General features: G+C 48.1%; 1 protein-coding gene across 7 annotated transcripts in view; it reads left to right on the top strand.

Annotated features, from left to right (window-relative positions):
* The window catches only part of SEPT6 (septin 6), an 80,621-nt gene that overhangs the window by 13,327 nt on the left and 52,178 nt on the right, over positions 1–15,116 (top strand). For all 7 annotated transcript variants that reach the window (XM_011977159.1, XM_011977162.1, XM_011977164.1 and 4 more), the window contains one exon: positions 5,047–5,161. In XM_011977159.1, the coding sequence (XP_011832549.1) occupies positions 5,047–5,161 (115 nt within the window). The remainder of the gene's footprint in view (positions 1–5,046; positions 5,162–15,116) is intronic.

The raw sequence follows: 15,116 nt of genomic DNA, 5'->3' as shown, positions 1-15,116 counted from the left end.
GATCTCCTGACCTCGTGATCCGCCCGTCTCGGCCTCCCAAAGTGCTGGGATTACAGGCTTGAGCCACCGCGCCCGGCCAAGAAATAAGGATTCTAAGAGTCACCAGTGGCTGGGCATGGTGGCTCACTCCTGTAATCCCAGCACTTTGGAAGCCTGAGGTGACTAGATCATTTGAGGTCAGGAGTTCAAGACCAGCCTGGCCAACACGGTGAAACCGCATATCTACTAAAAATACAAAAATGAGCTGGGCGTGCTGGTGCACGCCTGTAGTCCCAGCTACTCTGGAGGCTGAGACAGGAGAATCGCTTGAACCTGTGGGCCGAGATTGTGCCACTGCACTCCAGCCTGGACAACAAGAGTGAAACTCCGTCTTGAAAAAATAAATAAATAAAATTAACAGTGTTTATCTCTGGAGAGTGATACTATGGTTGATTTTTATTTTCTCCTTTATTATTATCTGTATATTCTAAAATTTCTACAGAGAACATTGATTACTTCCACAAAATAAAAAATCTGATAAATGTAATTTTTTTTAGTAACAGCTAATTTAAAACCAGACTCCTTGTCATCCCCACTAAACAAGCATCTTTTCCTGGCTTTCCTGTGTCTCTCCATAGTGCTGTCAGTCTGAGCTCCCGGGCTTAGACCCTTGCGATTGCTCCCTTTGTCCAATCACTCCTTGAGGTTCATTCCTTCTTTTTTAGTTAATTAATTAATTTATTTTTGAGACAGAGTCTCTCTCTGTCCCCCAGGCTGGCTGGAGTGCAGTGGTACAATCTCGGCTCACTGCAAACTCCGCCTCCTGGGTTTGAGGATTTTCCTGCCTCAGCTTCCTGAGTGGCTGGGATTACAGGCTCCCGCCACCACGCCCGGCTAATTTTTGCATTTTTAGTAGAGATGGGGTTTCACCATGTTGGCCAAGGCTGGTTTTGAACTCCTGACCTCGTGATCTGCCCTCCTCAGCCTCCCAAAGTGCTGGGATTACAGGCGTGAGCCACCGCGCCCGGCAGAGGCTCATCCCTTCTTTAAGACATCTCTCAAATTTGTTCCTTCTCTTTGAGCCCCAAGTCAGGTCCGTTCACACCAACAAGCATTTATTGTCACAATGCCTGGATGTCACTCTGCTGGCTCAACATTATTGGAGTCATCTCCTCCTATGTCTTCCTGCTCCTAGTCTCTCTGTCCGTCCAATCAAGCAAACACCCTGCAGCTGGAGTGGTCTTTTAAAAACACTCCCTGTATCATGGCCCTCCCTGCTCAAATCACTCAAAATCCTCCAAATCCCATTGCTTAGGAAATGAAGTCCATACTACTGCTTCTTAGGGCTTAGAAAATTCTTTCTTTTGGGTCAGGCATGGTGGCTCACGCCTGTAATTCCAGCGCTTTGGTAGGCCAAGGTAGGTTGATCACCTGAGGTCAGTAGTTCAAGACCAGCCTGGCCAACATGGCGAAACCCTGTCTCTACTAAAATATACGAAAAATTAACCAGATGTGGTGGTGGGCACCCAGCTACTCGGGAGGCTGAGGCAGGAGAATCGCTTGAACCTGGGAGGCAGGGCTTGCAGTGAGCCGAGATCGCGCCACTGCACTCCAGCCTGGGCGACAGGGAGAGACTCCTCAAAAAAAAAAAAAAAAAAAGAAGATTCTTTCTTCTGCCTTTTAGGGCTCTTTACAGCACTGTGCTAGGTGGGAGATAATGGCGGGACATGGGAGGTGTTTGGTAAGTTGTTGGCAATGGAGTAAATCTTTAGGAATAAGGTGTGAAGCTCTTTCCACTACCTTCCACTGTCTTCAGTTTGAAAATTCATTTCCTCTGCTTTTGGCTTTGGAGCACTTGAAGCTTCATGGTGCTGAATTTGTTGGAGGCCGGAAGAGGCAGCCAGGGATGATAACAATTGGCTCAGGAAACCTCAACTCTGAGTCCACCTCAATTTCCGATGCCTGCTACATTGGAGGCTCCGTTAAGAAAGCGTGTTAGTTCTCATGTCCCTGACTCCCCTGCAGCATTGGGGACCAAGAACTAGCAGTGGGAATCTTGCATCTTACTTTGTTTGCTTTAATAAAGAGAAGGGGAAATGGGAAGAAGAAGCAGAAAGGGGTGAATGTAGAACAAAGCCTTGAGTGATGTGAACCACTCATGAGGCTCAGCTTTTTTTAAATTTTTATTTATTTATTTATTTTTTTGAGACGGAGTCTCGCTCTGTCGCCCAGGCTGGAGTGCAGTGGCGCGATCTCAGCTTACTGCAAGCCCCGCCTCCCGGGTTCCCGCCATTCTCCTGCCTCAGCCTCCCAAGTAGCTGGGACTACAGGCGCCCGCCACCGCTCCTGGCTAATTTTTGGAATTTTTAGTAGAGACGGAGTTTCACCGTGTTAACCAGGATGGTCTCCATCTCCTGACCTCGTGATCCGCCCGCCTCGGCCTCCCAAAGTGGTGGGATTACAGGCGTGAGCCACCGCGCCGGCCAAGATAGGGTCTTGCTCTGTTACCCAGGCTGGAGTGCAATGGTGAGATCATGGCTGACTGCAGCCTCGACCTCCTGGGCTCAGGTGATCCTCCCACCTCAGCCTGCTGAGTAGTTGAGACCACAGGCTGACGCCACCATGCCGGGCTCATTTTTGTATTTTTCTTGTGGTTGAGGTGGGGTTTTGCCATGTTGCTCGGTCTGGTCTCAAACTCCTGGGCTCAAGAGTGCCGCCCACTTCGGCCTCCCAAAGTGCTGCGATTGCAGGTGTGAACCACTGCACCCAGCCTCAGCTGTCTTCAGGGGGCCCCCTGGGGCAGAAAATATGCCCACTCTCACTGAATGATGGCGTATGGGCTGTCTGTTAAGAGTTCTCCACTGGGAGTGTGTGGGGTGAGATGTGTGAGGGTAATGAACTTGCCACATGGCATTCACCGGCACTAGCCCTGTTGCTTGCCCTCAGAGGATCCAATGACACTGATGGGAGTGAGAGCTAAAGCTGTGTGAAGGGGCTATCTGGGAGCCAGTTCTGACCAAGTGGGCTGCTGAGAGGCTCCTCCACCCTCACAGCCCACCCCTTTCAGTGTGAAAATGTGCTCTTATTATGGACCTAGTCTAAAAACTGGTCCAGCCCAACAGAAGAGCTGTCTGCTTAGTGCAGCCTGGGATTCTGGGCTGGGCCTCCTGGCACTAACCATGCCCTTCTTGGATTGCTCTTGGCATCTTTCTAGTTATGGAAAGCTTGGTGCAGCCCCACCCAACAGAAACTAACTCCTTACATAGTACTCACTTCTTGTCAACTTAGCTGTCTCCAGCTTCCCTTCTCTCCTGTCCCCTCCCCTCCCCTGTGGCCGTTGGTTGGTAGTTGGCACATTTCTTGAGTCCATGCAGGCCCCTTTTATGCTTCCCCCTGGCTCCTTGAAATCCTGTCCCAGTTTGAGGCTCCTCCTGTTTTTTAAAATCATTAGCTATAAGCAGCTTTGGGTCTTGCAGGAAAAGCAAAGGCCCTCTGCTTTCCAGGGCTGGGAGTGGCTTGGCTGACCCTTAGGGAGTCAAAGGACCCAGAGGAAGCACAGAGGCAGCTTCTTGTAGCCATAGGGAGCCACAGTGTTCCATGCAGTACCCTTTAGGCTGGGGGTGTAACGATAACCCCACAGTGAATAACAGCAGCAGCTACTGCTGATTGAATGCTCACCACCACATGCTAGGCACTGCGCTAAGGGCTTGAGGAGCGTGATCCTGTATAATCCTTACACTCCTACTCAATAGTTTCCAATTTTATGGATGGGGAAAACTTGAGAAGTTTACATAACTTGTCTGAGGGTGACACAGCCAGGAGGTGGCGGAGATGGGGCTGTAACTCACACCTGCCAGATTTCAAAAAGCCTCTGCTCTTAACCTCTACACTACACTGCCTTTGTAGATCCTCAAAGTGTCCTAGAGAGAGGAACAATTGCTTTTTTTTTTTTTTTTTTTAAGACAAGATCTTGCTCTGTCGCCTGGGCAGGAGTGCAGTGGTGCCATCATAGCACACTGCAGCCTCTACCTCCTGGACACAAGCAGTCCTCCCACCTCAGCCTCCCAAGTAGCTGGGACTACACAGGCACATGCCACCACGCTCAGCTAGTTTTTGATTTTTTGTAGAGACGTTGTCTCACTGTGTTGCCCAGGCTGGTCTCAAATTCTTCGCCTCAAGTGATCCACCCACCTTGGCCTCCCAAAGTGTTGGGATTACAGGTGTAAGACATTTTGCCAGTCAATAATTGATTTTTTTTTTTTTTTTTTTTTTGAGACAGAGTTTCGCTTTTGTTGCCCAGGCTGGAGTGCAATGGCATGATCTCAGCTCACTGCAACCTCCACCTCCAGGGTTCAAGCAATTCTCCTGCCTCAGCCTCCCAAGTAGCTGGGATTACAGGCACCCGCCACCATGCCCGGCTACTTTTTGTTTTTTTGGTAGAGAGAGGGTTTCGCCATGTTGGCCAGGCTGGTGTCGGACTCCTGACCTCAAGTGATCCACCCGCCTCGGGCTCCCAAAGTGCTGGGATTACAGGTGTGAGCCACCGCACCCGGCCCAATAATTGCTTTTTAAACCCTTTTCATAATACTTACTGAACACTTCTGCATGTACTAAGCTCGTTACATGTATTAGCGCTTCTGAGGCTCCCAGTCACCTCTAAGATATGCCATATTATCTCAGATGGCAGATGTGGAAGGAAACAGTCTCAGCAAGTTACTCAGCTTGTAAATGACTGAGTGAAGATTTAACCTGAGTCAGTGAACCTCCGGTGCCAGCATTCTCCTCCCCTGACTCCACTCTCCTACCCCTAATAAGCTCCTCTGTAATTTTCTCTGAAGCTGTGGCGACATTCACTATTGAGCCTAGAGGATGCCTGTCTCTAAGAATCTGTGATTTCCAAGCTGACGGGCCATTTTGCTTTGGAGCAGGGAGTAGCTGAGGGAAGAGATGACACACTGGACCTGGGCGGGTGTGACTTCCTTGCACGGCGAACATTTGGATGGAGAAGTGAGACTCAGACTGCTTTTAAGCACATTTTCATTTTCTCCCCCATTCCTTCCAAATTAGGGTGAAGGTTGCCGAACTGTCCCCCTGGCTGGACATGTGGGGTTTGACAGCTTGCCTGACCAGCTGGTGAATAAGTCCGTCAGCCAGGGCTTCTGCTTCAACATCCTGTGCGTGGGTGAGTATTTCCATAGCAGGAAATTCTATTACAGAATATGGATCCTTAATGGCTGGATACGGCTTTGCAGGTAATTAGGTTAAATAGTGTGTCATTCTGATTTAGTTGTGAGAGTGTCTCTCCCCTCTTCTTTTATCTCTCTGCCTGTTTTTTGTAAGCAGATGGCTGTAATTACTTTTTTCCCCTGGCCAGACCAGAGTATTGGGCCATATCTTGGGGGGAAACTGAGCTATGTGAGACCCAGTGGAAATTCTGTAAGGGAGCTGGCTGGCTCAGGACGGCTGCAGAGTTCATTTTGACTACAGAAGACAGGAGCCAGAGCAGAACTGGGAGGGAGGGGATAGCTGAGGAAAAACGCCTGCCCACCAGCTGTGGGCAGTGGGTTGGGTCTGTTTCCTCTGTAGTTTTGCTGTGCTTGGTTTAGTTTGAGCTCATACAGGCACCACACAGCTGTATGCAACATTCTTTTATTCCCTTTACCTGTCTCTCTACCTAGACTTTTTTTTTTTTGAGACGGGGTCTCACTATGTTGCCCAGGCTGGTCTCGAACTCCTGAGCTCAAGTAATCCACCCATCTTGGCCTCCCAAAGTGCTAGGATTACAGGTGTGAGCCACTGTGCCTGGCTTCTACCTACACATTTAATCTCAACAGTGGGAACTGGTCTTAGCCCCCTCTATCTGCTAATCACAGCACAAGCAGAGTGCGGTAATATCTGTGAAATGAATGAATGAGTGAATGCCACAGGAACCATTCATTATACTTTTCACTTTCTCACATTAGCTCTTTGGACATTACCAGGTCTCTGCGAAGTGAGCAGAGCAAGTAGCATTTGTATCCTCATGAAACAGGTGGAGACACAGTCTTGGGGAGGATAAGGGACTTAACTGAGGCAATACAGAAGAAGTGGCACCATAATGAGGACTCAGGCCTGGTTGACCCCTTGTTCCTCCCCCTGCTTCTCTTAACTGCTGCCAGCAACATCTCTTGAGCACATGAAAGCACTTTGGAAACCACTGAACACCAATCAAACAAATATGAGGGATAACAGTTCCTTCTTTAAGAATGTCTTTGGCTGGGCACGGTGGCTCATGCCTGTAATCCCAGCACTTTGGGAGGCCGAGGCAGGAGGATCACGAGGTCAGGAAATCGAGACCATCCTGGCTAACATGGTGAAACCCCGTCTCTACTAAAAATACAAAAAAAAAAAATTAGCCAGACGTGGTGGCGGGCGCCTGTAGTCCCAGCTACTTGGGAGGCTGAGGTGGGAGAATGGCGTGAACCCGGGAGGCGGAGCTTGCAGTGAGCCGAGATCGCATCACTGCACTCCATCCTGGGCAACAGAGTGAGACTCTGTCTCAAAAAAAAAAAAAAAAAAAATTTTTTTTCTTAGATCTTAAATATCCCAAATTTGCAAACATGATCATAGCATATAATTTTCACCCTGTAGCATGGGAAAGCATACCTGCATATTTTCAGTGACCTTCTGAACCTTAATGATTAGATAAATACCAGAATAAAGTCGGTTTTTGTACTGGCTGAAACACTCAAACACTTTTGCTAATTGCCGTTTATTTTTGTATAGAGTGTATAGGGAACTTGTTCATGTAGTAGATCTGAACTACTACTAAATTGGTTATTTTACTCTTTAATGTATTCAGAATTTCTGTTTTTTTCTTTCTTTTTTCTCTTTCCTTTTTTTTTTTTTTTTTTTTTTTTGAGACAGAGTCTTGCACTGTCACCTGGACTGGAGTGCAGTGGCACGATATCAACTCACTGCAACCTCCACCTCCTGGGTTCAAGTGATTCTCCTGCCTCAGCCTCCTGAGTAGCTGGGACTACAGGTGCATGCCACTACACCCAGCTAATTTCTGTACTTTTAGTAGAGACTGAGTTTCACCCTGTTGGCCAAGATGGTCTCAAATTCATGACCTCAAGTGATCCGCCCGCCTTGGCCTCCCAAACTTCTGGGATTACAGGCATGAGCCACTGCGCCTGGCCTAGAAATTCTGTTTTCTCACTAAGGTCATTCATTTTCTTGGGCTCTTTATCTTTTTTTTTTCCTCTATCCCCAGCATTCTTTTTCCGGTCACTTTTTGTAAGAGAGTTGCTCCACATTTAAGGACAAGTGGAGAACAACAGATGATGGGCAGTTGTTCCCACAAGCTAGGCTCACTCCCTAGCTAAATGGCTCACTCCCACACACCTTTGGTTTTGTTGTTGTTGTTGTTTGAGACAAAGTGTCCTTGTGTCACCCAGGCTGTAGTGCAGAGGCTCACTGCAGCCTCAACCTCCCAGGCTCAAGCATCCCTCCCACCTCAGCCTCCAAAGTAGCTAGGATTACAGGCATGTGACCGGGCTCATTTTTTTGTAGAGATGAGGTGAGGTCTCACTGTGTTGCCCAGGCTGGTCTCGAACTCCTAAGCTCAAGGGATCCACTTGCCTCGGCCTACCAAAGTGCTGGGATTATAGGCATGAGCCACCGTGCCTGGCCCACATCAACTTTGGAACCTATCAGCTGAAAATATGTGCTTCAGTTTCAATCAACAGATTTATATTCAAACTTATTTTTAAGATGTGACTTCTACTATGCATGTCCTTGTTCACAGGGAGAGAAATATACCTGGAGGCGTTAGCGAACAAAGCAGTACATTAAAAAAGAAAGAAAGAAAATATGTGCTTCACAGAATTACACATCGAGGGCCTTAGAGTCCAGATCTAGGCTGTTAATTCTTCAAATGCTGAAAGCCTAACTAATGGTTATCATTAGGTGCTATTTGGAGAAAAATGTAAAATAACTAGAAGTCATAGTAATCGACATCAAGTGCAAAGACTATCACATCCAATATTAGCACTGCCAAATCTCTGTTTAACTAACAAGAGCTCCAATCTTTGGCTGATGGCCAACTTATTTCACATAATATTTGATTACCACAATATTTCAGCACAAACATATCAGAGTGCCTTGGCATTCTTCCCAGAACTCCATATGACCTGTACTGAAGTTGAGATGAGAAGAGAAAATGACAGACCCACTCTAAGCAACCTTGCAACCAGTGCGATTGCGTGGACTAACTAGTAAAGCTTTAGGAGGGAGGCCATGTGAATTGAAATGGATCTCTGAGGGTGGAAGTGTAGGGTAATTTGATAGTGGAGCACAGGCTCCCCTAGGGCCCAGAGGCAGCCAAGCTCAAGGCAAAGTGGGTGGGAGAAATAGTAATCCCCCATCCTCTAGTTTCCACCTAGACATTGTACAGCTACAACTGCTTCCACTTGCACCTACTGGGATGGAATTGCTCAAGTGTCCAGCACAAACCCTCCAAGAGGGGAGGAGTAGGAAGGAGATGCTCTCATCCTCAAGGAGTCACAGACTCTCTTTTGCTCCCCACTTGTCAAGTTTCAGGAAATGGCTGCCTCTGTAGCTCCTGTCTTAGACCTGCAGGTGCAACCACTGGATAGGCCAGCTCCGACTGGGTTAATTTCATCCCTGTTCCAAAAAACCCTGCAATGCATGCATCCTGCCCTCTTGCTATGCTCACCACCCTGTCCTTGCTCAGAGAACCCACAATTTGGGCCAAGGTTATGAGTAGCTTAGAGTAACTCTGAAGCTGCAATGTCAGCCCAGCCATGAGGCTGGATCCAGTCGCTGACTAGGCAAAGGGTCCATAGCTTAGCTGCTGAAGGTGATCTTTTATCTTGCAGAGCTTTTTGTGACCATAGTTCATGCCTACTGCCTGTGTACATTTACTCCCTTAATGACTGTTATAAAAAGATGCTGTTTGGGCATAGAATATATTTCCCCAAAGTATTTTCTTTTCTTTTCTTTTGAGACACAGTCTTACTCTGTTGCCCAGGCTGGAGTGCTGTGGCGTGATCACAGCTCACTGCAGCCTCAACCTCCTAGGCTCAAGCAATCCTCCCACCTCAGCCTCCTGAGTAGCTGGGACTACTGGCACATGCCACCATGCCTGGCTAATTTTTTTTTAATTAAAATTATTGTGTAGAAACAAGGTCTCACTATGTTGCCCAGGCTGATCTCGAACTCCTGGGCTCAAGCAATCCCCCCTGCTTGGCCTCTCCCAAAGTCCTGGAATTACAGGCATGAGCCACTGTACCCAGACTTTTCTTTTTCTTGATAGGGCATTTTTGGTGTAAAATTATGGTAGCACTAGCTTCAATTATTAACAGAGACCTAGGATATTTTTTCACACTATTGTTTATCTTGGTGTTGGGCTGCTGATCATAGGCCTACGTCCAGCAAAGTATCCTATATGCTTGTGCATATGTGTGTACATCTGTGCACATATATGTGTTGCAACTGAGAGAGATAATTTTTGTGTGTGTGTGTGTGTGTGTGAGATGGAGTTTTGCTCTTGTTGCCCAGGCTGGAGTGCAGTCTCATGATCTTGGCTCACCGCATCCTCTGCCTCCCGGGTTCAAACAATTCTCCTGCCTCAGCCTCCTGAGTAGCTGGGATTGCAGGCGTGCACCACCATGCCCAACTAATTTTGTATTTTTAGTAGAGACGGGGTTTCTCCATGTTGATCAGGCTGGTCTCAAACTCCCGACCTCAGGTGATCTGCCTGCCTCAGCCTCCCAAAATGCTGGGATTATAGGCGTGAGCTACTGCACCCAGCCGAGAATTTTTAATAATCCAGAACCTAATTTATAGTAAGGATACCAATAAACTGCACCTACAATTATTATTATTATTATTATTTTTTGAGACAGAGTCTCACTCTGTCACCCAGGCTGGAGTGCAGTGGCACTATCTCTGCTTACTGCAACCTGCATCTCCCAGGTTCAAGTGATTCTCATGCCTCAGCCTCCATAGTACTTGGGATCACAGGTGTGCACCACCATTCCCAGCTATTTGATTTTGTATTTTTAGTAGAGACAGGATCTCACCATGTTGGTCAGGCTGGTCTCGATCTCTTGACCTCAAGTGATCCGCCCACCTTGACCTCCCAAAGTGCTGGGATTATAGGCATAAGCCACTGCACCTGGCCTACTATTCTTTTTAGAGGACTAGGCACATGAGTGTGAGCATATTATGATTCCTCTCCAATATATTCTCTAGGGTTGACCGTAATTACAATAGAGGTGAGGTTCCTCTTTCTCCCCATGAAAACACATATACTAGTCCCTTAGCTTTGGAAATTTCAAGGATCTCTTGATCCTAGATACAGTACAGAATGCCTCAGAGGAACCACCAGAGCCAACAGTACAAATATTCTGGGGCCCGTTACTTTGCACTCCTGGGAACAAGCCCCAAAGAGACTCATCCATCCAAATGCCCCAGTAGCAGTCATGGCTGTGAGGAGCACAAAGGGTCATAATGATAATATTTACTTTGAAGCTGCTCAGGATTCCAGGCTCAACTGGGCTCTGTTGAACATGGAAAAAAACAGTCACACAAGAGAAGCAGGATTGAGGCTTGCTGCAGGAGGAGGGAAAGGGCAGCTAGCATTCTATCAAGGCCAAGGATCAATTGTTTCATACCTTCATCTCTGGGAAAGGCCAGCTGCTCACTTGTCTAAAACAGGCCGCTAGCAGTGGTGTGCTGGTCAACGTCACAGCCCATCTCAGGAGAAAAACTGTTGTGGTTTGATGCATCTGCTCATTTCCTTGGTGTCATTACTCCTGCCATGGCTGCTGTTAAGCTACCAACATGACATCACTGCACGTGGGCTTGGGAAGAGATGCAGGAAGCGGACAAGCTGGCTCCAGCACACCACTGCATGCGGGGCCTCTGCAAGATCAGGAAGGAGAAAGGACAAGGTCACAGAACCAGGCATGACCTTGTCCCTTTCCATAGGCTTCCTTAGCCAACCGGAGTTCCTGGAGTGTTTCCTTTTGGGCACCTCCCTGTTAAACTCAGAGACATTTCTCTGGGTTCAACATTCAGAACTGGAAGAGACTTTAGGTCCACAAGAACAGGGATTGTGGCTATCTTGTTCATTGCTGTATCTGCAGCTCCTGTAACTGTGCCTGGCTCCTATTAGAGGCTTCGTAAAGACTCATTGAATGACTGAATGAACAAACATATCACACCTATGCGTCTCGCTAGAGCACATTGGTTAAAAGCATGGACTCCAGCATCAGCCTGCCTGGATTCAAATGCTGGCTCTGCCACGTACTAGTTTGTGACCTTGGACTAGTTACTTCCTCCACATTTTATTATTACTAGTTTCTAAAATAGATCTATTATTCTAAGTGAAGTAACTCAGGAATGGAAAACCAAACATTGTATGTTCTCGTAAGTGGGAGCTAAGCTATGAGGATGCAAAGGCATAAGAATAACACAATGGACTTTGGGGACTCAGGGGGAAAGGGTGGGAAGGGGGTAAAGAATAAAAGACTACAAATTGGGTTCAGTGTATACTGCTCAGGAGATGGGTGCATCGAAATCTCACACATCACCACTAAATAACTTACTCATGTAACCAAACACCACCTGTCCCCCCAAAAACCTGTGGAAATAAAAAGTAAAACAGAGACGGGGTCTATGTTGGTCAGGCTGGTCTCGAACTCCTGGCCTCAACTGATCCTCCTGCTTCAGTCTCCCAAAGTGCTGGGATTACAGGCATAAGCCACCGTGCCAGGCCCCTCCACATTTTATAGATGAGGAAAGTAAGGAGCAGAGATGCTGAGGAACTGGTGCAAATTTACAGAGCTAGTAAGTGGCTTGGTTAACCCATCTATAAATTGAGGACAAATAGTAACATCTACCTCATAGGCTTGCTGTGAGGAATAAACAAGAAAATATATGTAAAAAACTTACAGCAGTGACTGTAAACAATAGCCGTTATTACCAACCCTCTCATTTTATAGAAAAAGAGACTGGGACCCAGAGAGGAGAAAGGGCTCAGTTCATGTCACACAGTAACTTAGCAATAACCTGGCTAGAAGTCTTTTCTTTTTCTCTCTCTTTCTCTCTCTCTCTCTCGCTCTCGCTCTCGCTCTCTCTCTCTTTCCTTTCTTAGATGGGGTCTCGCTCTGTCACCCAGACTGGAGTGTAGTGGTGAGATCTTGGCTCACTGCAACCTCTGCTTCTCGGGTTCTAACGATTCTCCACCCTCAGCCTCCCGAGTAGCTGGGATTACAGGAGCCCGCCACCATGCCCTGCTAATTTTTGTATTTTTAGTAGAGCCAGGGTTTCACCATGTTGGCCAGGCTGGTCTCCAACTCCTGACCTCAGGTGATCTACCCGCCTCGACTTCGCAAAGTGCTGGGATTACAGGCCTGAGCCACCGTGCCCTGCAAGAGTATAGTTTGAAAAAAACATATTTCATAGTACTCATATATGCTTAAAAATGTTTTTAAAACTGTTGTTTCTAGAATACTATCTACATTAAGCAAAGTGAGATGAAAGCCTCTTGGCTGGTGGAGCATGCATTAAAAACCTTACTATCCACTCGGAGGAGCTCTGGGAGGGCTGGGGGAAGAGGAGTGAGAAATTGACCCCTCGGGACTCCTCAGGTTTCCTGCTGGAATCTAATTGCCAAGTCCCCACCTTCCTGCAGGGGCGTGGAATCTGCTGACCCGATCCCAGTTAGGTCATGTGTGCCTCCCTCTCAACACACTCACACTCAGTACTGGACCCAGGGCAGCTGTGGGAGGGGCAGCATCCTCGGCTCAGGCTGGGTCTGTGCCAGTCATTGAGAGGAAGGCTCCCCGACCCCCAGGCTCCACACTGATGGAAAACTGGAACAGGAGCTCTCGATAGCCATAGGATGAGCTCGCTTGGTTTTCTGCCCTCTCTACTATTGCATTTATCTCAGTTCCCTAGACACCCGGGTGTTCTTTTCTTCCAGACGTTCGTTATTTGGCATCTAATTTCCACAGCCCTTTTGTGCCAGCAGGCGTTTGGGTGGTCATTTCTCCTGCTGTTCCTCCCAGCTCCCTGTCCTGCCCTGCCCGGCCCCCATTCCTCCAGCTGTGCAAACAGGGTGGGTCCCTCACGCTGCGCTGCTGCCCCTGAGGCCTTCTGTGTGAACCTTGGGTTAGGCACTCCTGGGGGTACTGGAAGATGCCCCATCTCCTGCTCTCTGAGAATTCTTAGGATCGGGGAGTCAGGGTGCCCACTCTGGGTGCTAGGGAAACAGGACCCCCACTCCCTAGGAGCTACAGGGCATTCGGCAGGGAGCTCATGGAACAGAAGGGTTTGGGAGTTGGGGGTAAGGATGGTTCTGTTCCATGAGCTCCCTTCTGTTCCATGGGAGGGAGTTGGGGGTAAGGATGTACATGGAAAGTTCATCAGGCACACAAGAAGATGAGTTAAACTGTAGCTCGAACCTCAGTGCCCTTGAGAGGGGAGGTGAGTTAGGATGTGAGAGCCACACTGTGCTCCTACCTCTAAGGTGCTGGCCCCGTTTGCAGTTAAGGTGCACCCCAAATTTGGGTGAGGTGGGGTGTGATACATTCCACTGCTTGGCCAAGTCTGCCACCTCCCATGGCAAAGGCCCCACCTCATAAAATTCTTCTTGGGACCCAAATACTTCCTGTTTCTTTAGGGGAGGAAAAAGGGGGCCTCTTCTTCAAGAGTCTTTGCTGCTAATGGATATAGCAGACCCTGGTTTGAAACATGATCTGTGTGAGGAACCATTTCCCCACACTCTGGCAATTTACCAAGTTAGTCAGACCTGGCTATGAAATTGGGCTGGGGGGCCGGGTAGCCAGACTGAATTGAATGTTCTCCTTGTTCTCCCTTCCTCTCCTTGTCTCCCTCCTGTCTCTTATCCCTTCTCTCTCTCTCTCTCCTTCTCTCTGTCCACACACAGAAAACTCTCATCATACACAGATATTTTAAAAGGCACCTCCTGCATTCATAGCTCATTGTTTGGGATAAAAGAAGCAGGCTAGGCCGGGCGCGGTGGCTCACGCCTGTAATCCCAACACTTTGGGAGGCCGAGGCGGGCAGATCACGAGGTCAGGGGATCAAGACCATCCTGGCTAACACGGTGAAACCCCATCTCTACTAAAAATACAAAAAATTAGCTGGGCATGGTGGCGGGCGCCTGTAGTCCCAGCTACTCGGGAGGCTGAGGCAGGAGAATGGCGTGAACCCGGGAGGCAGAGCTTGCAGTGATGCGAGATCACGCCACTACTCCAGCCTGGGTGACAGAGAAAAAAAAAAAAAAAAAAAAAGAAGCAGGCTAGACACACCCAGAGGGGGAGGGAAGATGGAGCATTTTCAGTTCTACATCATGTAGCTCTAACCCTAGCCCTGAACCACCCTGCAGATGTGTGCTTTTGGTCCCAAGGTGGGATTTGGCAGGCCACAATTTGCCCAATGCAAACCCAGTCCCGACTGTGAAGAGAAGTCAAGGCTCACATCCCCCCTGGGCTGGGGAGAGGAGAGGGAAAAACAGGGATGATAATAGCAGAATAAACGGGAGGGTAGTCTTTGTCTTCAAAGGGCAGGCCAGAGTAATTAATGATATCCTCTCTTCGTAGTGCCCGCCTCTCTACTGACTCCTTAATTCCTGGTATTCCTGAGTCACTTGGGGTGGGCTCAGGGGTCAAATACAGCCTGGATCTGTAGAGATTATAAGCAGTTTTAGTGCCCAGCCCAGTTTGTGGCCTCATATCAGATTCCTGTTTAGCTCCCTTGTCACCAACTCCAGACTTCTTGTGATGTCCCATTCCCTGAAGTCTCGTTGGCTCCTGACAGTGGCTTGCTATCCCTTGATCTCCCAGGAATAAGCTCCCAAAACCTTCACCAGTCTGCCACAGCCCTTCCCCTACTTGTTTCCCCAGTGTGAAGTTCAAGACTTTAAAAATTCCAATGGTTTGATTTATTAGTATCTCGCAGCCTAGTAGTTAAACAAATAAATGGCTAGTTTGTTTAAAATTTAAGGATAAGGGCCAGGCGCGGTGGCTCATGCCTGTAATCCCAGCATTTTGGGAGGCTGAGGCGGGTGGGTCACCAGAGGTCAGAAGCTTGAGACCAGC

Source organism: Mandrillus leucophaeus, unplaced genomic scaffold (genome assembly GCF_000951045.1).
Source record: "Mandrillus leucophaeus isolate KB7577 unplaced genomic scaffold, Mleu.le_1.0 Scaffold174, whole genome shotgun sequence".
Taxonomy (NCBI): domain Eukaryota; kingdom Metazoa; phylum Chordata; class Mammalia; order Primates; family Cercopithecidae; genus Mandrillus; species Mandrillus leucophaeus.
This window is presented reverse-complemented; position numbering and strand designations above follow the sequence as displayed.